The sequence below is a fragment of the Carassius carassius genome, chromosome 33, assembly GCF_963082965.1.
Source record: "Carassius carassius chromosome 33, fCarCar2.1, whole genome shotgun sequence".
NCBI lineage: Eukaryota > Metazoa > Chordata > Actinopteri > Cypriniformes > Cyprinidae > Carassius > Carassius carassius.
This window is the reverse complement of record NC_081787.1, coordinates 20634611-20659927: the sequence shown is the minus strand read 5'-3', so window position 1 is coordinate 20659927 and position 25317 is coordinate 20634611. Positions and strand designations below refer to the sequence as shown.

At 37.5% G+C, this 25317-nt stretch overlaps 2 protein-coding genes across 4 annotated transcripts in view; one reads left to right on the top strand and one right to left on the bottom strand.

The window, feature by feature from the left end:
- LOC132113949 (TBC1 domain family member 9B-like) overlaps positions 1 to 25317 on the bottom strand; it is a 336715-nt gene that overhangs the window by 291101 nt on the left and 20297 nt on the right. The gene's annotated exons all lie outside the window — the stretch shown is intronic.
- On the top strand, positions 7137 to 23515 carry LOC132113947 (MORC family CW-type zinc finger protein 3-like). 2 transcript variants are annotated; one of them, XM_059522010.1, is made up of 17 exons: positions 7137 to 7259; positions 7356 to 7428; positions 8422 to 8554; positions 8639 to 8859; positions 9665 to 9812; positions 12188 to 12347; positions 13560 to 13688; positions 13974 to 14093; positions 14338 to 14441; positions 15036 to 15212; positions 16168 to 16287; positions 16741 to 16818; positions 17068 to 17107; positions 17759 to 17925; positions 18634 to 19237; positions 20192 to 20448; positions 23193 to 23515. In XM_059522010.1, the coding sequence occupies exons 1-17, from the start codon at positions 7221 to 7223 to the stop codon at positions 23344 to 23346; spliced, it is 2724 nt and encodes a 907-aa protein (XP_059377993.1). In that variant the 5' UTR covers positions 7137 to 7220; the 3' UTR covers positions 23347 to 23515. The 2 variants fall into 2 exon arrangements, with proteins under 2 accessions (XP_059377993.1, XP_059377992.1); XM_059522009.1 differs by lacking the exons at positions 7137 to 7259; positions 7356 to 7428; positions 8422 to 8554; positions 8639 to 8859 and having other exon boundaries at positions 9463 to 9812; positions 23196 to 23515.

Genomic DNA, 25317 nt, shown 5'->3' with positions numbered 1-25317 from the left:
GATTTAAGACAAATTATTAAAGGGGTGGTTGATCAGCTTTTTTTCGAAAGCTTGATTGTGTTTATGGGGTGCAGTGAAATATGTGTTCATACTTGGTATATATATATATATATATATATATATATATATATATATATATATATATATATATAAAAATATATTTAAATATATAAATATATATATAATATATTAAATATATAAAAATATATAACCAGGAACTCTCTGCTGAGTTCCTGGTTCCATGAAGCCCCTCCCTCATTATTACCTTATGGGCTCTGATTGGTTAGGGGGCTTAGTGTGTTTGTGATTCACTAACTGCCTAGTGCAAGTGTTCCGGAAACGTCACGCAGCCTTACCATTACAGGTAGTTGCTTTTTCCCGGGATTTATGTAAACATGGGGTTAGTGATGTCACAAACCCAGGAAGAAAGTGAAAGTGACTCATACTCAGAATTTGTGCTCTGCATTTAACCCATCCAAAGTGCACACACACTGTGAACACACACCCGGAGCAGTGGGCATGCTGCGGCACCCGGGGAGCAGTTGGCGGTTCGGTGTCTGGCTCAAGGGCACCTCAGTCATGGTATTGCCGGCCTCAAACCCACAACCTTAGAGTTAGGAGTCAAACTCTCTAACCATTAGGCCACGACTTCCTCAAGAAGCTATTTTTTTGTCCTTAAACAGTGATTTCTGCAAAAGAAAATATCTCCCTTTGCATTGAACTTTGAGCATCTTAACTTTGCAGATGTTCTTTATGCTTTAAAAGCAACATTACACACTTATTAAAGTTCAAAGTGAAATCATAATCATCCACCCTTTATTGAAAAGGTGTCCTTTTAATCGTTTCTCAGACAAAATGTTGCACATTTCTTTGTAAAATTGAAATATGTCAAATCTAAATGAAAATGTGAAATAAATCCCAAATCAAATAAATGTAAAAAATAATAAAATAATAATAATTATAATAATGATATCTACATATGATCCGCAAATGAGTGAATTATGACTCATTTGAAAAGAATGACCAATCAGAGGTGTTCAAGGACCAGCAGATCTGTCTGTTTCTGCGAATTACAAAACACTAGAAATAGAAACACTACACTACTACACCGGACACGAACGGCTTCAAAGCACATATATAATCAGTTATTTATTCCGTGACTGAACGTACAGTAATAGTAAACGGGTGCCGCGTATTTCAGATGCACTCCACGCGCGTGCCTTAATTACCGCGCTAACCGGACAATAGTGAGACATGGAAAGTTGTCTTTGATGCCTCCAGACGGCGTTAGACGTTGTAGAGCGTTTTCTTTTGCAAGTTTCAGCTCATCCAGCTCGTGTAAACTCGCCTTTAACCAAACAGCCCCGCAAAACACCTCATCGACCCCCTTTCCAAAATATTGCTTCGAAAAAAATAAACGATAATCTATGAGGGGCCGTGCAAGACTTAATTCATTCTGGCACTCTTACACGCTTACATTCTCCTTTCACATACCTATATTCTTGCTTTCACACACTTACATTCTTCTTACACATGCATACATTTCTACTCTTACATACACTTACATTCTCCTTTCAGATACATATATTTTTTCTTTCACACACTTTCATTCTTCTTACACATGCATACATTTCTACTCTTACACACACTTACATTCTCCTTTCAGATACATATATTTTTTCTTTCACACACTTTCATTCTTCTTACACATGCATACATTTCTACTCTTACACACACTTACATTCTCCTTTCATATGCATATATTTTTGCTTTCACGCACACATACATTCTCCTTACAAATACATATATTTTTGCTTTCAAACTTATACATTCTCCTTATACATATATTTCTACTCTCACACACATACATTCTCCTTTCACATACATATACAGTCGTGGCCAAAAGTTTTGAGAATTACATAAATATTAGTTTTCAAAAAGTTTGCCGCTAAACTGCTTTTAGATCTTTGTTTCAGTTGTTTCTGTGATGTACTGAAATATAATTACAAGCACTTCATACGTTTCAAAGGCTTTTATCGACAATTACATGACATTTATGCAAAGAGTCAGTATTTGCAGTGTTGGCCCTTCTTTTCCAGGACCTCTGCAATTCGACTGGGCATTCTCTCAATCAACTTCTGGGCCAAATCCTGACTGATAGCAACCCATTCTTTCATAATCACTTCTTGGAGTTTGTCAGAATTAGTCGGTTTTTGTTTGTCCACCCGCCTCTTGAGGATTGACCACAAGTTCTCAATGGGATTAAGATCTGGGGAGTTTCCAGGCCATGGACCCAAAATTTCAACATTCTGGTCCCCGAGCCACTTAGTAATCACTTTTGCCTTATGGCACGGTGCTCCATCGTGCTGGAAAATGCATTGTTCTTCACCAAACTGTTGTTGGATTGTTGGAAGAAGTTGCTGTTGGAAGGTGTTTTGGTACCATTCTTTATTCATGGCTGTGTTTTTGGGCAGAATTGTGAGTGAGCCCACTCCCTTAGATGAGAAGCAACCCCACACATGAATGGTGTCAGGATGCTTTACTGTTGGCATGACACAGGACTGATGGTAGCACTCACCTTTTCTTCTCCGGACAAGCCTTTTTCCAGATGCCCCAAACAATCGGAAAGGGGCTTCATCGGAGAATATGACTTTGCCCCAGTCCTCAGCAGTCCATTCACTATACTTTCTGCAGAAGATCAATCTGTCCCTGATGTTTTTTTGGAGAGAAGTGGCTTTTTTGCTGCCCTTCTTGACACCAGCAGGGGCGCCCCGAAGGGGTGGCCAGGGGTGGCCACGGCCACCCCTGCGGCCACCCCTAGGATTATTTACAGTGGGTCCTATTAATTTAAATGCAGATTGTAAATTCACAATAGTTTAAGAAGTGAAAAAAAGTGCAGCACCTGCTGCAGCCACAGTTTTGCGTCTCTGAGCAACATTAAAGTGTTTCGTTCCTGAATGAATCAACCGTTTAAATGATTCGGTTCAATCGCAATGACTCACTTATTAACAGTGACTCGCTGCCACCTATTGGCGGTTTTAGTTTCACATTTAATGGAACCTTTTCATTTTTTAAATAATTTCAAACATCAGTTTTCAATGTTTTATCTTTAAAATATCAATACATTTTTTATTCATTTGTAACTGCAGGTTAAAGTATTCCATGTTCCACGGAGCTGCATTAAACAGTGTGTAAAAACATCTAAATGGCACTTCAGATGCAGCTTCTGTTTTATTTACATTGCAAAGATCAATTTTGTTGATACTGATTGCATTTGCTTGGTAACAGCCCAAATGCAAGTATTTGACCTAAAATATGGTGCACACTTTTAGAAACAATGGTGTAAAGGTAAAAAAAAAAAAAAAATCAGGTGTCAGCACAATTAAAAATAAGATATCAGCACTATAACACTCAGCAAAATAGTGCAATTATCGTTATCGATAAAATCCTAGAACTCACAGAGATATAACTTTTTGTCTATATTGCAAACCCTTAATTTTTTTTTCTTTATTTTAATGTGCCACCCCCAAAATTTACTGTGGCCTCATTTGGCCACCGATGTTAACATTTTCTGGGGGCGCCACTGGACACCAGGCCATCTTCCAAAAGTCTTGTCCTCACTGTGCGTGCAGATGCGCTCACACCTGCCTGCTGCCATTCCTGAGCAAGCTCTGCAATGGTGGCACTTCGATCCCGCAGCTGAATCCTCTTTAGGAGACGATCCTGGCGCTTGCTGGACTTTCTTGGACGCCCTGAAGCCTTCTTTACAAGAATTGAACCTCTTTCCTTGAAGTTCTTGATGATCCTATAAATTGTTGATTTAGGTGCAATCTTAGTAGCCACAATATCCTTGCCTGTGAAGCCATTTTTATGCAACGCAATGATGGCTGCACGCGTTTCTTTGCAGGTCACCATGGTTAACAATGGAAGAACAATGATTTCAAGCATCACCCTCCTTTTAACATGTCAAGTCTGCCATTCTAACCCAATCAGCCTGACATAATGATCTCCAGCCTTGTACTCGTCAACATTCTCACCTGAGTTTACAAGATGATTACTGAAATGATCTCAGCAGGTCCTTTAATGACAGCAATGAAATGCAGTGGAAAGTTTTTTTTGGGATTAAGTTCATTTTCATGGCAAAGAAGGACTATGCAATTCATCTGATCACTCTTCATAACATTCTGGAGTATATACAAATTGCTATTGTAAAAACTTAAGCAGCAACTTTTCCAATTTCCAATATTTATGTAATTCTCAAAACTTTTGGCCGACTGTAAACACGTACATATATAGATGTATGTAAGAGAAGAATGTATGTATGTGCGAGAGAGAGTATAGTGGAAACGGAAGGCGTTTAGTTGAAACGGAAGGCAGCTTAGGCGCGATCAGGCTCACCGTGTCTTGATCAGCATGGCTGAGGTAGATGAGGAAGCCGCAGATGTATTTCAGCAAGCTATCTGGGTTTTAAAAAATAAATAAATATTATTATTGTGAAAAGGTTACCAGGCCTCGTCCTTTGAGCGAGTTGTGATTGAGGACGCGAGCTCAGCCTCAGTCGTGTTGCCAGACAGATGTATTATAAGCTTCCAAGGTTTTTTTTTTTTTTTTTTTCATTTAATTTACGAAGCGAATAAAGTGGGAGGTTGCAAGTTAGGGACAGCGATATCTTTATATTATTTAAATAACTCATTGCGGTTTTATTATTTTTAGATTTTCATTTACTTATTTAATTTTTTTTTTTCAATTGCAGCTCTGCGTGCAGCAATAACTCAGTGCTAGAATAGTGATCTATAAGCGCCATCTGTTGTCAGAGATTGAATTAGCATTTTCATCAGAATCAGAAAGAGCTTTATTGCCAAGTGTTTACACACAGAAGAAATTTCGTCAGGAGCTTCCAGTACAGAAATTACAAACATAGTGCAGACACACATATAATTAAGGAAATAAAACTAATAATAATAAATAGTAGCCTAATAATAAAATATTCATTAAGCCAATCTGATGTTTTTGTTTTGTGCACTTGCTTCATGTTGCATATATTTTTTTGTTTGTTTGTTTGTTTGTTTGTTTGTTTGCTCAAGGTTAGTTTGGCCAGTAACAGAGCAAAATAAACATTTAATAAATGTAAAAAAAAATAAAAATAAGAACTAAATAAATTGGCAACGAGAATGGGAATCGGCTCATTTGATTGTAAAATAAATAAAATCCTGATCAGTGCATCCTTAACTGGAATAGTTAGGACTACCTGAAAGACCTGAAAAAGCATGGTTTATTTCATGTTTTATCTTTGAACTATTGTACCTATTTGTGCAAAGTGGTTATTATTTATTACAATACAATGTTACAGTCAACAATGAAAACAATTAGTCTTATTGATTGATTGATTGATTGTGGCAAGTCCTGTAAAAATTTTGCCATGGCAAGTAAAGAAAAAATTAAACCACTGGCCGAACCGGAGCAGTAGAAAATGTCTTTAGCGTTAAGCCCTGTTAATACGATCAAAATCAGTGTCTTAGAACTTGTACACAGATCTGTAGAACACGTAGGTTACATAATGATTTGTTAAAAATAAAAACTTAAAATATGTACTTGAAAAGAAAACAGGATGACTTTAAAAGAAAATAGCATAACTGTAAAATTGTGAGGAAGAGCTGAGCAGGTCTTGCTCATGTATTTCCTGGTCTGAGAGTGACTTCCTCCTTATACAGGAAGTAATGGATACCAAAAAAGGTAGAAATATATATATGTAAAAGGAGAATTTATGTGTGTAAAGAAAGAATATATGTATTTGAAAGGAGAATGTAAGTGTGTGAGAGTAGAAATGTATGTATGTGAAAGGAGAATATATGTGTGTGGGAGTAGAAATGTATGTATGTGAAAGGAGAATATATGTGTGTGAGAGTAGAAATGTATGTATGTGAATGGAGAATATATGTGTGTGAGAGTAGAAATGTATGTATGTGAATGGAGAATATATGTGTGTGAGAGTAGAAATGTATGCATGTGAAAGGAGAATATATGTGTGTGAGAGTAGAAATGTATGTATGTGAAAGGAGAATATATGTGTGTGGGAGTAGAAATGTATGCATGTGAAAGGAGAATATATGTGTGTGAGAGTAGAAATGTATGTATGTGAATGGAGAATATATGTGTGTGAGAGTAGAAATGTATGCATGTGAAAGGAGAATATATGTGTGTGAGAGTAGAAATGTATGCATGTGAAAGGAGTATATATGTGTGTGAGAGTAGAAATGTATGTATGTGAATGGAGAATGTATGTGTGTGAGAGTGCCAGAATGAATTATGGCTTGTATGGCCCCCCATAATAATCTGCAGTTATCTCCCAAGACATAATTTAAATAATCGATTTTTATACTGAAAAAAAAATTTAATAGGCTACATACACAACAAATAAATAAATAAATATAGCCTAATATATATATATATATATATATATATATATATATATATATATATATATATATATATATATATTCATATCATAACAGAACTACAAATAAATAATAAAAACGATCATATGACTTTTTTCAAATTATATGTCTCTCTCTCTGTGTGTGTGTGTGTGTGTGTGTGAGAGAGAGAGAAAGAGAGAGACTGACATTTTTTGTCTCTGTCAGTATAAATGTTCTCCTTTTAAATTAGGCTATTTAATAATTATTTTACTTTTAACATTAAAATTTATTTATTTATTATTAAAATGTGTTTTACAATAATATTAATAGGCTACTAAATTATTTTATGATCATTTCATTTAATTATTGAAAATAATAAATATAACGCTAAAATAGGAAATAAAGTTTTTTTATATAAAGAAATAAAGTTTTTTTTAAATGCAACATTTATTATACAGCAAATTATGAAAATAAGGTAATTTATTAAAAAAATAGTTTAATATAAAATATAGCCTATGATAAAACGAAATGTGATTTATTTTATATTTAAAATCATATAATATTAAATAAAAAACTTTTTTAATTATTAAAACAAGTTATGATGAAAAAATATGACATGGGAAATATTAACTCTCAAAAGAAAAAGTAAAAAGACATGCATATAAGATGTGGAGCTCTGGGTGAGTGTCACGTCACAAACACACACACACACACATACATACACACACACACACAAACTGAAGGAGGAAGAATAAACCATCTGCATGCATCTCTTTTCATCTGACGTGTGTTTCAACACTCGTGATGGCGAGACTGAGCGAACACGGGATCCGGCTGAGCTCTGTGTGTACTCTTTCTTTTCTTCTCTAAAGTCTTTTCTCGTGCACTACGATATACTTGTACATACGATGATTATATTGCGTAATGTTGTTTTTATAGATGAGCCCGTCGTACCTGGAGAGCAACTCCACCAGTCACACATGGCCCTTCAGTGCGGTCGCGGAACTCATCGGTGAGTTAAACACTAATGCATTCATCTATTCGGAGGAAAAAACTCAGGTTTTGTCAGGAACTGGCGATGCTTTCGGTTTAAACTTCCGCGAATCTCATAGACAATAAATGCGCACATCACTTGTGCACCTGTCGCAGCTCTTTTAAGGCAAACTACAGTAGCCTACCTTACAGATTATTCATGGCGTAATGTTAAAACGCCACATGAATAATGCATTTTGCGCAGATAAACTGTGTTTTGGATTAAATGCAAAGTGGATCCATAATATCTAATCACTTCAAATGTCTTAATGCGTTGCATTTGATAACAAAACAGCATAGAGCAACACGTGTTGTACTATAGGCTAGTTTACGTGTCCCAGTAAATGCATAAACTGATTTAGTTCGGGTGAAAACATCAGCAAAGGAATAATGCAAAAAGGAAGTTGTATTTTAAAGATGCATGAACACTTAAAAAAAAAAACAATTGTCAAAAATAAGTTCACTGGGTTTGCTGAAACTATATGTAGTGTTCAAATAAAGACGAATGAAAAGATCGCGTCGCTTGTGTTTGTGCAGCGTGTTGAACTATATCTGCGGTTTCTGCAAGGACTGATAGATGGTTTATAGTAAAGGCTGATGGAAAAATGTAAAGCTTTCAGGATCGGATCTCGGTACCGTTAGAGACAGGAAACTGCGTTCATAACATTGAGATGATGATGGAAATATTTCTAAACGTGTTTGCTTTTGATTACTTGATGATCAAGATTTGAGGTTTAACAAAATCCATCTTAATATTTCTGCAGTTTGCTCTTGACGCTCTTGTTAACGGCTTGTGTGTCTGTTTTTAGGTTGTAGGTTATAGGTTATATTTAAAATTCTGCCTTTTTGCAATGGCTTGTAGTTTAATTAAGAGTAAACGGAAAGTTGCAAAAAGCAGTCATGTTGCGCATGTACACTAAATAATGCAGTTGCACTTAAATTTGATGAATTTCTTTGCTTGTGTGTGTTGTAGATAATGCATCTGACCCAGGCGTCACAGCCAAGAATATCTGGATTGATGTTGTGACGGTCAGAGAACAATTGTGCCTCAGTTTTATGGACAACGGGAGTGGTATGACGCCCAACAAACTGCACAAAATGCTCAGGTGTGTGAAAACGGACACAAATGATGCCTCGAGTCTTGTTAAGAGAGACATTTTGTGAACTGGAATCTCTCATTTTCTTCACAGCTTTGGATTCACAGAGAAAGGCTCCAGTAAAAGCAGTCATCAGCCCATTGGCGTGTATGGAAACGGGTTTAAGTCAGGTTCGATGCGCCTGGGCCGTGATGCTCTGATCTTCACAAAAAATGGCGGCTGTCAGAGCGTGGGCATGTTGTCTCAAAGCTTCTTACAGGCTATTAAAGCTCAGGCTGTGATCGTACCCATTGCCCCATTCAACCAACAGACCAATATCCTTCTGTTCAGTACAAAATACAGATCTTTCAACTCAAGATTCGAACATTTTTCTGTTTGATTAACCCTCTTGTTGTATTCTAAAACTTTTGTGTTTGTGGTCAAACTGACCCATATTGGTTTTCATACAGTTTGCTTAAAATCTCTTTGATAAACAAAAAAATCATCTATTCTAGCTTGTTAGAGACTAGATTATAAAATATAACATTTGTGAGAATCTTTGCACATGCATTCATGACCCTAAATGAGTAATAGGCAACACAATAAAAAAAGAAGGTAATAGTAAGACAAACAGTTTTTGAAACAGTATTTTTTGCAGTTTGAAAAATCAAGTGTGAGTCAAATACACAACAGAAGGGTTAAAGAAAAAATAAGATGCATGTTTGTTTTGCATGCATATGCTTGTACTCTATGCATACAGACTATAGACCAGTGGATCTCAATTAAAGTCCTCGGGACCCACTGCTCTACACATTTTGGCTAGGTTTACACTTGGCATTAACATGCGACCCTGTATCCAGAAGTTGTTTGGATCTCGGTGATTGCATATTAATGCCAAGTGTAAACGCAGTATGTCTCTCTTCATGGAGCTCTCTCCTAATGAGCTGATGATTTGAATCATGTGTGCTAAATAAAGGACACATGCAAAATGTGCAGAGCAGCGGGCCCCAGGACTGGAATTGAGAACCAGTGCTGTACAGTAGACTATATGCATGTATTAGTTTTGCATGTACTATATGCATATAGACTGTAGACTGATTTCTCAGTGGGAGAAAACATTGGCTTTAACTCCGGTCTCACAGACGTTGGTGGTAACGGAGGATTCAGAGGCAAGTCTGAGAGCCATCCTGAAATATTCTCTCTTCCAGAGCATCTCTGAGTTACAAGAGCAGTTGGACTCCATTCAGGGCAAAAAAGGAACCAAGATCCTCATCTGGAACATCCGCAGGTCTGTCATCTGCTAGTTTTCAAACTACTTTACCAGAGTTGCATGGATGAGGTCAGTCGTAGTGAAATATAACATTACACAGAAAATGGAGACGGGAGAACCATTATGTTCTGTGTCATCATTAATTTGCATGTGATTTAAATGTTGCAGGCAGGTGAGTGTACTGACTCTGTCACAACAGCACACTCCTGATTTGTGTTGGTTTTGAATATTACCCTGAACTGCTTAGTTTAACAAATCAAGTCGTTTAAACCCTCCGAAAAGCATGTGATTCTCTCATCTCTAACAAATAGCCTATCAAAGCAATCAAACATGCAACTGGCAATTTAATAGTGATATTTTATATAGTGTTTATTTGTGTTTGAGTACATTTACAAGATTTTAGCTCTGATATCTATGGAAGCCTGCTTCTGCTATGGAACAAAAATGTAATAAAGGTAACTGTGACTTTTTTTATTTCACAATTAAGACTTTTGGACTTTATATCTCACAGTTCAGACTTCTGTCTCACAAGAGCACAAGTCAGAATTGCGAGATACATTGCAAAGAAAAGTGTCGGAATTGTGAGAAGTCACAATTTTACACACAAACACAAACACACACACACACACACACACACACACACACAAACACAAACCCCAAACAGTGAGATGCAAACTCTGAATTAATTTCACAATTGTAAGTTTTATCTCAAAATTCTGAGTTTATATCTTGTAGACTTGTTTCTCAGAAATGCAAGACATTTTCATTCACGAATTGTGAGGGAAAAAGTTGCGAACTTTTTATCTCATTCTTCCATGGGTATCAGGGTTTTATTTTACATAATGGCCTTTTTTTTATTTTTTTAGATGATTTTGTGATCAATGTTTTTTAGCCACTTCCTTGCTAGAATAAATGCAACATGCAAGTATGTTTTATCTGAAACTTACAAAATGTTTTCATTAAATGCTAGTCGCTTAGGATAAAAAGTGTCTGACAAACTCTAAAAATGTAAACACTTTTACATTTGATAAATAAAAAGAAACATTAAAAAAATAAAAATAAATAAATATAGTGAGTGGCATGATAGTTTAATGTGGTTTCTTATATATATTAGGGGTGTAACGGTACGTGTATTCGTACCGGACCGTTTCGGTACAGGGCTTTCGGTACGTTGCACGTGTGTACCGAATGACCAAATGCAATATTTTGTGCGCGGAACATCGGTACATTTTCGTGTTTCCAAACGAACATATTAAGTGGCAGAAGTCTCTGCAGCTCATTCTAAGGCCGGTGACACACTGGCTGCATCCGAAAACTTAGGCAGGTGACTTGCTGCCTTGCTGTCTAATCAGGCAATGACTTTGCAGGCAGCGTTTTTGCCCGAAGGCACCTCATGAAACAGATTTCGGACAGGCTTCTGAGGCTGAGTAATGGTTTACTGATCTACAGCAAAATATAGAGAGTTTTGGTGATAACTGAGTGGATATTTCATTACTGCTATATTAATTTTTCGGTCGAAATTACATAAAAAGTGGAAAAGGTTGTTCAGAAACATACATTTAAACACAAACTGACCACCGACTGCAACTTTCAGACGCCATCTTTATTTTTTGGCTTAACTCTCAGAGAATGGAACGCACAGGATTGTGGGATATCGAAGGCAGCGAAGGATACATCTATGCTGCCTTCAAAAATCGGCCAGATGAAGGCATCTCAGGAGACAGGAAATGAAGCTGACATTGATTTCGTACGTGCCTTGATGCCTTGAATGCGACCTCCGAAGGCAGCATTTTTCAGTTTTCGGATGCAGCCACTGGCTGAGTGGCGTGAATGTGGCGTTTCTGCTGTGTGTCAGTTGCGTGACGGCTGCCTCGCATTTTCTGTGTCTTTACACACCAGAATCGTGCCTGACGCGGCGCTGGCGCGCTGCTGCTACTGTAGGTGACATAGAGGGAGACCGCCGACAGACCAGGATCTTGTCTTCACGATAACAATATCTATACTTCATGTTGAGCATAAATATAAAGCCTACTGATAAAGGACACCGTCAACAGTATTGACGGCAAAATAGACTGTTTGACAGGTGCAATATGCCAGTGTGTCACCGGCCTAAGGTTTTCAAAAGGCATCACGCGAGTGTGAACATCACTACAACTAGGAAAAAAACGATTGTAGTTCAAACTGAACCGAACCGTGACTTTAAAACCGAGGTACGTACCGAACCGTGATTTTTGCGTACCGTTACACCCCTAATATATATATATATATATATATATATATATAATCTTCTCTGACAGATATATTTCTGATATATAATCTTCTCTGACAGATATATTTCTGATATATAATCTTCTCTGACAGATATATTTCTGATATATAATCTTCTCTGACAGAAATAAAGATGGAAAGCCGGAGTTTGACTTCGATACAGATGCAGAAGACATCCGTCTGCCGGAGATCAGATCAGAAGAGACACAGGCAAAATGGAGGAGAGATTATTACAAGCAACGCAGAGACAGTAACGACGTCCCTGAGATGGAGTTTTCTCTCAGAGTGAGTGAGAGCGAGAGAGAGAGATGGCCAACAGACCAAGAAACTTCCTGATATTTATAGCCTGTGGTTGTTTTACAGTGTAAATGCAAATGTGTGTTTTAGGCGGAGCTGAAAGAATGTTAATACAGTGTCGTAGTGTGAACTTGTTGAGAATTTGAGACTCTAAAGTAACTTTGGTGCAGAGTTAATGAGCTGAAACTGTCCGAGTTAAAGTCTTCAAATCATACTACCTTACTGTTTACTTTTTCCACTGAAGTAGAAAATGTTATTTATAATTATTTTTCTCAAATGTAATTATACCTTCACATGTGAAATGAGATTATAGTTTGTTTTTTCATTATAGAGTGCTTCACCCTGAAGTTAGCATCAGCCTGATTCCCTCAACAGAAACCCAACAGAATTTTTCCATTGGCTTTTGTATTTTATTATTATTATTATTATTATTATTATTATTCAGAAAATAAGCCCTTAGACCAACAAGAGTTTGATTCATTGTGAAAATCTTCACAAATTAACACGACTTTATTTATTTTGAAGGCTAAAAACAATTGGCAGAATAAAAAAGCTAAACATGGCTACAGGCGAACTACACCACAGTAACATCACCTTAACTTCAAAGTCATTAAACTTTAATGACTTTACTTAAAAAAAAAAAAAAGTAGAGTTGTTTGCAAGAATGTGACTGAACACGATGAGGCTGTGAAACCGCTGTAGACCTACCTGTTCAGTGATGTTTAATGTTCCCTGACATCCTCTGTAGGCCCAAAAATTCCAACTAACTGCCTTTTTCAAGACAAGTGCTGAAATCACGAGTGGTTCCACTGATTCATTTTGTCATAGAATGAAATTATCTTGAGCTTGTGTTCACCACAGACGTGGTGACCAAAGACGTTCAACAAAAAACTTGTTTTAAAACCCACTGAATTCAGGATGATGGAACCAGAAGAGCTAAAATGCATCATAAATGCATCATAAATACATGTTTGCTGAATAATAATGTTATTGGACAAGAATTAATATGCAGATCCAGTCGATTTTTGCAGCTTGGTTTCTATAGAAGTAAATTTTTCGGACAGGGGAGGAACTTTTGATATGTTTTATCTCAAAAGGTCAAGCGCCGTTTGATAGGTGCCCTTGAAGATCAGTGGAATTCATAATCGAATGGCTATATAAACACCAACACAAATATAATACATCTGTCTGTTATTCCAGGCCTATCTCAGTATCCTTTACCTGAAGCCCAGGATTCAGATCATTTTGAGACAGAAGAAAGTCCAGACAAAGCTGATTGCCAAGAGTTTGTCCATGATTGAGAACGACGTCTATAAACCTCAGTTCATCGTATCCTTCCACTTCCTTCAAAACCTGGGTTTATCATTTCAGCCTGTACTCAGTGATTCAGTATCACTGAGATACTATTATAGTTTTAGAATTATTTAGAATTAGTTTTTATTTTAGTATTTTCTGTTTTTATTTTAATTTTCATAAAGTTCTTTTTTCTAATGAAAATTTATTAAAATTTCGATTTTTTTTTTTATTGGACTTGGTTTCATGTTTTTTCCCTCATCACCCCCTAGTAAAACTCATTTTGACTCCAGAGTGTTTTCTTTAAATGCTGCCGCTCAGAATGAGAGAGTGAAGATAACTTTTGGATTCAACCAGAAAAATAAGGAGCACTATGGAATTATGATGTACCATAAAAACAGACTGATAAAGGCCCATCAGAAAGTTGGCTGCCAAATCAAGGTACTGGATCCATTCATGTGGAGAAATGAGGTATAATCGGGTCCACACATAATCTGCACATGCATTTCATGTTGTTATTATTAGCTTTTCCACTAAAATCTCCTCAAAATCAGCACAGAAATGCTGAAAACTTCAATAGATTATGTCTGGACCTGCTTATAACTTTACTCCAGATGAGTTAAACAATAACTGTGCATTTTCATTGACTCATTTTGACTCGTCACTTCCTGTCTCTCTCCTTCAGTTGTCAGGTCAAAGGTCAGGGGTCGGGGTCATCGGAGTAATTGAGTGTAACTTCCTCAAGCCTGCTCATAACAAGCAGGATTTTGAGTACACCAAAGAGTACAGGTGCATTTTCAGCAATTCGTCACAAACTTTACCCTGTGGCACTACAGCAGCGCCGTCTGCCTCTGATAGCATCTCATTTGAATGCAGGACTGACACTAAATTCAAATCTTCTGCCTCAGAGAAACAAGCTTTGGTGAAACTCAACATTTTGTTGTACAGCTCATCGTAAATAATGATTTAACAATCTAAGTCAAAGAGATTTCATATAAAAAAGTAGTGATCAAGTAAAATATTAATAGTAAATATTACACAATTTAGATATTTTACTCATAAGTATTTATAAGGGTGCCAGTAATTGTGGCCAACATGCATTGGAGAAAAAAAAATCATAATGAGATTTTCCTCCCACTTTATTTTATTTCAATGAAAGTTTAGAATTTTGTGAAGTTTTCTGAATGAAAAATCGAAACCATAAACAATGCAGATTTATTTTCACACCTGCCTTTGCACTTACATTCACCAAGGGTGACAGTATTAGTGGAGGGCACTGTGTGTGTGAAATACAAATGTTTATGAAATGTATTTCATAAATGTATTCCTATATGATTATATGTACAATTTCCATTTTTATCTTGTTTGCTCCTTTTCTCATAGACTCACGCTAGCTGCTCTTGGTCTCAAACTGAATGACTACTGGCGTGAAAAGAAGGAAAAGAAAGCGAAAGAAAGAGCATTTCAAGCCTTAGAGAGGAAAAGCAAAGATGGAGATACTGAGGAAACAGAGGAAGAGGATGATGAAGAGGAGGAAGAGGAGGAGGAGGAAGAAGAAGTGTATGATTGTTTTCCTCAAACTTTTCACACAACAGTGTTGTTGTACCTGCTTTGTTCTGTTGGTGAGAGTTTATCCATCTGTCAGTCAGATGGCCAGAATAGCACCGTGGGTTTGTGGGTAAAAAAATGAAAGATGGTGCAACCTAACTAGCTAAAAACTGCCTATTTGTCTGTTAGACCACAGAGCTTGCACATAAATGCGTCACAGAAAACACACACACATACAAAGCATCTTGTGATGGCAGAGGTTCAGTCGTGCTGTTAAATGCAGCTGGGCGGCTCTAAGAAACATGAAACTGTTAATCACATGGTTAAAGCAGTAGCGTGGTTTATATCTGTGATGTCTGCGAGAAAACCAACAACTACTAAAACATGCAGTGCACATTACTGATCACAAGCAAGGTTCCCATGAAAACAAATCTGAGGGTTTTTATTTAAGCTTTGCAAAAACTTAACATCAGGTTATGAGGACAGTTTTCAATCACTATCACAGGAGAAACTGGATTTTGAATATTCTGCTGTAGTGAGGACTTTTTTTTTAAAGGCCAGACTGTAGCTTTGCATCATCCTGGTGTTCTTAACAAAAACCCAACGGTAAAATGCCTTAAGCTTGTGTCAGACTCTGACCTTTTTCAGCCGTTTAACCAAAAACCCATTGACTTCATGGAGCTAGAATTGCTACGATGCAAATTTCCAGGTTTTGAGCTACAAAAATGCATATTTACTGCGGCAGTCTATGTCACCTGCCTCTGACAAGCAATAGTAAGTATTAAATCATGGATTTGAAGCTGAAGTCAAGGCTAGTGGCTAGTCCTAGCTTTATTTCAACTGGAACTACATCAACATATGAAGAAAAACTGCTCCTGTCAAGCTATTTCATGGGCCCCCAAAATATATATAATCTTTACACACAACAAGTTGAGCAGGTGTGTTAATGGCTTTCTTGTATCTGAAGGGACGTGACGTGGATTCAGTGTGAGGACTGTTTGAAATGGAGAGGAATCAACACTCTCCTGTTTGCTGGAAGCGTTCCCGATCCGTTCAGATGCTGCCTGCACCCGATACCATGCTTACAGTGAGTCCATCCCCGTATTATTACATTAAATTAAACTGGTATGTTAAGAATGCAGTACTACGTGTTATATTTGCACTAGAGTATGTATTCTATGTGCATTAAACAAGTCTTCAGTGTGAATGCAGTATCCAGAGGACCCGATATGCCAGAATGTGGCATTACAATTGCTAAATAACAATATTTGTTTCAGAGTTAACTGGATTTGCTTGCTCTATTATAGTGCACAGTTTGCAGTAAAGCAGTACACTAGTATTCCATACCAAACACACTGCTTTTCTTTACTTATTATTCATTCAGACTGCCTGGAGTAAAACTGGCTTAAAAATAGAAAATAACCATAAGGAAAAGATACCTGGATGGCCGAAATGCAAATTTCCTGAAATTGCATATTATGCAGTTTGTGTATTAACTTTCAAAGCGTGTCTTATTAATTCTTGTGCTTTTGTTGCATAGGAGCTGTTTGTTACCAGAGGATACGGATGAAAATGCTGAAGTTAAAACACCCAGCTATGAAAAAACACTCAAAAAACAGTTAAGACAGTAAAATTGTCTCTGCACTGCAAAAACATTGTAAATTTCACAAATGATAAACGGCAAGTAAAACATTGAATTGAACATGAACTTTTGAAGCAGAAAGACTGAAATGAAGTCCAATAATCTGTTTTATTTACAACTTGTGATCACAAACTTTATAGTAATATTGTGGCTCCATATTCTTTCTGATATCTGAGATTCGAGTATGAATGCATGCAGTGTTAATGTGTGTTTTGTTGTGCGCAGGGAACACGCCACAACCAAGAGAAGAGGAAGATCTCTTGAGGTATTCACCTCTATTTGTGTTTCAGATGAGGAAGTACTAGTATCTCAGGACAGTAACGTGGGTTTCTGACTCTCACGAGTGTCAGGGTGTGCTCGCACTTGCTGTGGGCTTGTTGACTCAGTTGTGTGTGTTTTGTCTGTATAAATTTTTTCTGTAGGTCTGCGTGTGGCCGTCTTCTTTTGCATGTGGCAGACATGACAAATAATGCATACAAATATGAATGTGAGAGCTTTGCCTATGCAAACATAAAATGTGGGGGTGTGTGTGTTAGACTGTCATTGTTGGCAAAACTGCAGTATTTTGATACTGCAGTTTGCCAAGTGACCCAATAATTCATGCTGAAAATACAAGTAGGCTATCCTTAATAGATTGTTTGTTTAATGCATTTACTAGATGCATTATTATATAACTATTATATAATATAGTTAATGCATCTAGAAATCACACTGTTTTATCCACACAAAAAATCTATATATATATTTTATATAAGAAAGTTTTAGTAGTTGGTTTTGATGGCTGCAGTTCATTGTGGCCATACAGAGGCATTTATAGAAATTACCTACATTAATGTGAAATATCACTTCTCATTTTGGTTTTGACACATTGATCTCACTTGAGACTATAATAAGTGTGTGTGTGTGTGTGTTGTAGATGAGTAAAAGCCCAGTGCGTCCTCTCTGTCGAGGACTATCTGAACCAGCATCAGAGAGCAAGCAGGATGAGGTCAACGTTATAATGACGACAGATACACAGGATGAAGGTGAGGATGGATTCAGAGTCGCTGTCACAGAAGAGGAAGAGTCTTCACCCTCCCCAAGGTCTGAAAGACACACAACTCAGTATTTACATGCATAAAAGAATCACTTTTGCTGTCGGTAATCTTTGCTTGATGCATTGCATTGAACATGTTTAACAAATGTTGTGCTTCTGTGTGACAAACTACAGTATTAAAGTGGGTGATAGAGTGACTTTAAACTAGATGCATTATTAATTAGGACGCTTTTAATATGTTAAAAGTTTAACTTGGGGGTCAAGGTAAGGGGTGCTATACAGTAGTCAACAATTGAAGTGGATCAAAAGTTAATCAAAGATGACCTAAGACAAGAACGCATTTCTGCTTTAAGGTTTTCAGACAACTTTGATGAAAGGTTTTTATCCACTTCATATGTTGACTAGTGTTTGTGTGTGTGTGTGTGTCTGTGTGTGTGTGTATATATATATATATATATATATATATGTGTGTGTGTGTGTGTGTGTGTGTGTGTGTGTGTGTGTGTGTGTGTGTGTGTGTGTGCATAGTGTAAAAATCTAATAAAAATATTGAATTAACGTATTAAATGACTAACTTATTAAAAGTAAATAATTTGCAGATAATATTTTACAAAGATTTTGTTTTTTTACAATATAACTGGGTTTTTATACATGAAAATCTAAAGCTGTCTTTATACTTTATTGGGTCCTGCATTGGAAAAAAACACACAGGTTTAACTAAATTTTAACTAACTTCGCTCACTTATTTTTATTAGAAAAAGAAGGAAAGAAACATGCTCAGATATTGAAAAGGGTACTAAGTCCCCAAACCATGCTGAAGCTCCAGACCTCCAATCCGAGGGAGAAACCGAAACAATGGACAAAATGCATGAAGGATCGGAGACAAACACCAGCACATCACCAGCAGCAGATCCGGTGACTCAGGAGGACAGTATTCAGCCAGAGGCCACGGTACTTGAGGGCTCCGTTGAGCACCAGACTTCTCAGGGGCCACAGATGGCCAAAGATCAGCCAAGGATTCCCCCTCACCCTCTCACACCACACGCCTCCACAACCATGGCTCAGACAGTGGTCGTCACTCCTCTCAGCCGGCCGGGATTTCAGCCGGTGTCCCCATTGTTGGCAGACGGGTCGGACCGGGCGGCTCTTGCTCAGAGACTAGCTCAGCTGGAGCGGGAAGCCAAGCGGCTAAAAAGAATTCTGGGCATCCGTGAGCTGGAGGTTGCCATGGCAACAGAGGCAGAAGGGGGCGGGCCTTCTGATGTCACCATGGTTGATTCAGTGTCATGTGAGCAAAATACGGAAAGACTGAACCCAATGTCAATTGAATCAAGGAGGGAAGAGCTTTCTGTTTGTCAGGTGAGGAATATATATTTGTACTTCTGTACAATAAAAATACATTTTTATTCTGTGCAATAAAAATTATTGTACTTCTGTACAATAAAATTACATTTTTATTCTGTACAATAAAAATTGTTGTACTTCTGTACAATAAAAATTGTTGTGTGCACCAATTGTTGTGAAGATCGATATAATAAGCAATTTAGCATTTTTGCAAAAAACTGATGCAATCAGAATTTTTTTATTCTGAATCCTTGCTTAAATCCATATCAAGTGTATATCTCTTAATGTGTATTTATAATTTTTTTTATTATATTTATAATGGATTTCATATATCAATTCAAGAGCTGGGATAATAGTTTTATTTTGTGAAAATATAAACAATTACGCTGCCAAGATTTATTATAGTATATAATGCTTTGCATTTTTATACTGTATGTATGTGGATAAAGTGAGATGTAATATATCAGAGCAGCTCAACAGGAAATCATGATATAATAAATATTTATTATATATATATATATATATATATATATATATATATATATATATATATCCAATATTGATATTATAAACAAGTAAGCAACCATACTTTGCTATAGTATATTTTATGTGTTTATATGCAGATAAAAGTAGGATGTACTATATATCCATCTTTTAATACTGTATATTACTTGGCCAATCATATGTAACAAAATAACAAGCAAGCAGTTGAGATTTGATATGTCGTACATATTGCTTGGATATAGCAGTTATATAATTTGTTATTAATGGTTAATTTGTTAAGAAATTTGAGTTATCATGGATTTTGAAACCTAAAAATTTGGTAACAGTAATATGTTTGGTAAGTCATTAAACCTTTAACATCAATAAGGCACTATGTGGTACTGACACCATATTGAATATACGCCATATTTCAATAGTACAAAAAGTAATCATTTAAAATACTTTTTAAATACCTTCAATTTGTAGAAATCAGAGGAACAGGCAAACCGGCCACCATCCAGTTCATCCCCCATCCAGCAGGAGGCAAAAACATGTCCGAAAGACGAGCTGTACTGGAGTAAGACATTAGTCAAACTCCAGAGTGAGAACCAGATGCTGCTAACTGATATGAACGAGCTGAGAACAGAGAGAGACCAACTGCTGAACCAAGTGAGACAGACAGAGAGAGACAATCAAGACAGGAGAGACCAGAGCACCAACACACCCAACCTCACTTACAACAGGTGTGTACGACTGAGTATGGCTGGATAAAAGAGCTAAAAAAAAATTTTTAAATCTAATTTGACTTTTTCTGTCTACCTTGGGAGCCCAAACATCTCTTAGAGTTTTAAGAGAAAATGGCAATAAAAATAGGCTAGTGGATTTTGCCTGTTGTGCCACTCCCTGTGCGCACGGGTATATAAAACGACAGCGTGCATCCATTCATTAGATTTTTGCTTCAGAGCCAAGTGGTTGAATAAAAAAAGCTTTTAGACTTCACAAAGCCATTCATCTGCTGTGTGTCAGTAAGCTGTTCTGGTTGGTGGTATATCACAAACAGCGGTGTCCCTTTCAGCGATTTCAGTGTTGTCACCACAGTTGATATGGACCCAAAGTTGAGGGCCATGCTTGCCTCGAGGAGCGTCATCTCTGGCTCAGCCTGGTCGAGATGGGAGACGTTTACAAAGTGCACTTTCTTGACTCTCCCAGGCTGGCCTGTGCGGCAATGCTGTTGAGGGCCGTGCCCTGCACTTCTGGGCAGTACAACAGCAGACTGAGACCATACAGCACATCTTGTCCTGACATGATCCTCCAGCTGCCACCGTTCCATCGTGGGCCATGTCTTAGCCTGCTCTTTGCCGTGGACGCCCTCCTGCATTCTCCACACCAGGTCAGTCCCCTGTGTTGCATCCGGCTGCTAAATCCTGAGGAAGATGATGAAGTCGCCCTGACACGGACAACCCGGAGATGTGGGAGACTGCTTATCAGGAGGTGGCGAGGACAGCACCGCTACTTCCCCTGGAGGAGGGCCGGGCAGAGAATCTTTTTCTTTCTGTTCTGCCATTGGCTCAATGGCCAGCAGTAACCACACTGTCAAAGAAAGAGCAGTTTCCTCTCTGGCAGACATCTGTCAAATTGTGGGCTGGGCGAAACCAAACACCATCGCAAGGTTTTACAATCTTTGTGTAAAGCCAGATTCTTCTATTGTGTTGGGTAACAGGTAGCCCGACTATGTCAGACTTTGTACTTCTGTCAATTTCAGTTCACTTCAGTACTCAGTCTGAGATAGCAAACCATCTCCCAGTTTTCCTTCGGCTCCAAACCAGCCGGCCAATCAACAAACAGAGGGCGGGCTGAAAGCAATGACATAGATGCTTAACTAAGCGTAAGCGCCAGATTTAAGACTGTTGTTTAGGTTAGGGAAATCGAAAACGACAGTGGACATGGAGACATGGGATGTTATTAGCTCTGTTGTGGAGAATATTCCCAGCATTTGCCAACTGAAGACCGAACAAGAGTGTGTGTTTCACATTTTTAATGGAGGCGATTTTGTGTCCCTACTCCTAACAGGTTTTGGGAAAAGTTTAATTTATTAACGGTTACCGATCATCAGCAAGAAACTGCAGTGACAGGATTGTGAAGGTGTTCAGGTTGTGGCATTTTCCATAGACCCCTAATGTTGTCAGGACATAACTCAGTGACCGACAGATAGGAAATGTCTCAGTTACGTACCTAACTCTTGTTCTCTGACCACAACCTTAAGTCACTCGCTGTTGCCAGGACAAGTTCTCGGCTCCTCAATGTAAAACCTGAGTGGATGTGCGCTGTCACTTTATGGTGGGAGTATATATGTGTACAGAGAGTGCCTCTGTCAGGGATCTAGGAAGGAGGACCCAATTGCAGTGAGATATAACAAGGATTTATTGACAAAAGACTGATACAAGAGGGTGGTGAAGTGCACAAGATACCACAACAGGGACACAATAAACAGGAACAGCTAGGGAAGGCCACTGGGAAGGCTTCAGGAAACAACTGGCAGAATACTTTGGCAACAGAGGGGGCAGCAAAACCAGGCTGATAGAGAAGACCACACAAGGCACCATAGAGCACAGCTCAGACACTTGTTGACCACTGACTCTGAGATCGACCAAGTGCCAGGCAGGTAGAACTAGGACAGGACACACAGGAACTTTAACAAGACTAGACAGGACACAGCTCCACAAAAACACAAATTAAACTCAAAACAAGGAAAAACAAACCAATATAAGGTTAAGTAACAAAATAAGAAATTACCAATTCAACAAACTAAGAATAATCAAACCAAACCAAGAATCAAGGCTATAAAAAAATAACTAAATATTACAAATAAACACAAAGCAAGAACAAACAAATTACTCAAACAAGGAGCAAGACAAGAACATAGAACTACAAGAACTAGACAAGGGCAAAAGACCAACCAGACAGGGAGACACAAACACATATTCAGACAGGGAGACACAAACACATATTCAGCCAGAGACAGAGGGGGGTGAGAATGACCACAAACCAGCAAACACAAAAGAGTAAGGTGCACTATAAATAGGGAGGAAAATACATGAGGGATAGGTGAGCACAATTAGACCAACTAGGTAACAAGAGGGTGTGGTAAACAGGAAACAAGGAGGAGGGGCTAAGGAAGCACATGGACAAGGAAAACAAGGCCATGTGCTGAAACAAGACATAGACACAAGAAAGAAAAACACAAGACAAACAGTGTCAGTTCAAAACCCTGACAGCCTCAGCGTGCATAATCAACTAGCCAATTTTAAATGGCGTTTTCTCTTAAATTCAGAGATGATTTTGCTCCCCGGTTAGATTCTTGATGTCGTCATGACATATTGTCTTTGTTCCCTGATGAAGGGTTACGTACGATATATATATATATATATATATATATATATATATATATATACACACTGAACCTGTCTTTTTCATTCCACTCTGACAGCAGTGTGACGCTGGAGAGGTTGCGGTCTATCCGTCAGAATGTGGTTGCATTGTTGTCTTCCATCCTACCGAGCCTGGATATGCAGGGAATCAGCTACGACACGACTGATGTAGACAGCATCCTAGAGCAGATCATACAGGCCAACAACCTGTGATCCTTCAGCCGCATTACTGAGCAATGGCTGCCTTATCACACACAAGCATTTGGTATCAACATATAACAAAATTCATCTGAAACCATACAGAAGGCAGAAGTTTGAAGGACAGATTTAAGACTGCAAAATTGGTGCATGGAAATAACAACATTAAAAAGGTCTTTTTTTTCATAAACATAAGTTTTATTGCAGGTTAAAACTACTATACATTTAGCACACAAACAAATAATTATTCTGAAAGCTCACATTCATATAAATCGCATGCATGGATCGGACCAAAATGCCTGCTGTCTCTCCAGTGCTGCAAGTCCAGAATCGTGTCACAAACATTTGAGGTTTCACACAGACACTTCATTGCTTTTCATTTCAGGTGCATTGCTCTTAAATACACGCATATGCAGGCAGCTTTCTGGTTATATTTAAACTGTTTTTAAAGGAATAGTTCACCCCAAAATTTTTAATTACCTAAAATGTAATGTACCCTCTGGAAATGCAAGATGTAGATGAGTTTGTTTGTTCATAGGAACAGACTTGGAGAAATTTAGCAGTACATCACTTGCTCACCAAAGGATCCTCTGCAGTGAATGGGTGTCGTCAGATGAGAGTCCAAACAGCTGCTAAAAACATCACAATAATCCATACCACTCCAGTCCATCAATTAACATCTTGTGAAGTAAAACTGTGTGTTTGTAAAAAAAACAAATCAATTATTGAAGCAGTTTAAATGGCTTCCGGCCAAAACACGAGTCCATAATTTTGCTTCCTCCACTAAAAAAGTCCATCCCCTATTGTCCCCGCACATCAAAATCCACCCACATATTTATTTAGATCTTGATCTGTGCATATTTCTCACCTGATTCAGAAGAGACAACTTTTTCACTGGAGAAAGCATATTATGGATAGAGGAATTAACGTTCATGTGAATCACTTGTGCATTATTGTGACTCTCTTTCTGACGGCACCCATTCACTGCAGAGGATCAATTGGTGAGCAACTGATGTAAAGCTACATTTCTCCAAATCTGTTCCCATGAACAAATAAACTTGTGTGCCTCTTGGATGGCCTGGAGATTAGTAAATGTAAATTTTTGGTTGAACTGTTCCTTTAAGAGAGTTTAATACAAACATTTTTAGTATTATTATCTTTCTATAATTATTAATTTTCTATAATCTTTTTAAAGTGACTTTCAATCCATAAATTTAACCACTGATGATTAAATTAAACAGGTCTAACTTTGCAAACGGATACTAATGCAACATTTCAGAGTCATTTTCCTGCTGTACAGTCATTTTCATTACAAAATAAAAGTCATCAGTGCTTTATTTTGGAATTTGTTTCTTGGCACATTTCTTTCAGTCATGACTGTGGGTACAAGGTAAATGAAAAGACTAAAAACGCTCAGATTTTCCATAACTTTATTTTTATTACATAATATTACACAATACTGCTTTCATGACAATAAGTAACTGCAAGAAACCTACAGAAATTGGAACTCTCCAGCAAGAGAATAGCAAGTAAAGATTCACTCCTTTTGCAAAATGCAGGATGAAAGTGGAAACCGTGTCAGTTTGTGCATTGATTAACAGTTAATTAGAAACACAGTGAGGTGAAGTCAGTAAATTCACAGTTAGACAGAGGTCATGTGGCAGGAGCAGGCGATTCCTTCACATTCAGATTCAAATGACAAAAGTGCGTTTCATAGGGCAGATGAACTGATGCTTTAAATCAATGTGACCAATTTTTTAAACATTTTTTTAATTTTAATGCATCAGTGATTTAAAATTTCTCATTTGTACTGGTTCAAATGTCTTCTGAATTCTGCCATATTAAAATCATGTATTAAAGCTCTTTAAAAATCTTATAATTAATACTGAAGTCTTTCAGGATTTTTTTTAAGCCTGAACAGGCTTAAATTCAAAGCTAATTAGCCTAGTACAAAAGCAACTGTTAAAAATCACAAATATAGCACAG

Coding starts and splice junctions, on each gene's coding strand:
- LOC132113947 (XM_059522010.1), top strand. CDS start 7,221: ATGGCGAGACTGAGCGAACACGGGATCCGGCTGAGCTCT. Junction 7,429..8,421: donor TGCGGTCGCGGAACTCATCG/GTGAGTTAAACA, acceptor TGTGTGTTGTAG/ATAATGCATCTGACCCAGGC. Junction 19,238..20,191: donor AAGAGCTTTCTGTTTGTCAG/GTGAGGAATATA, acceptor TTCAATTTGTAG/AAATCAGAGGAACAGGCAAA.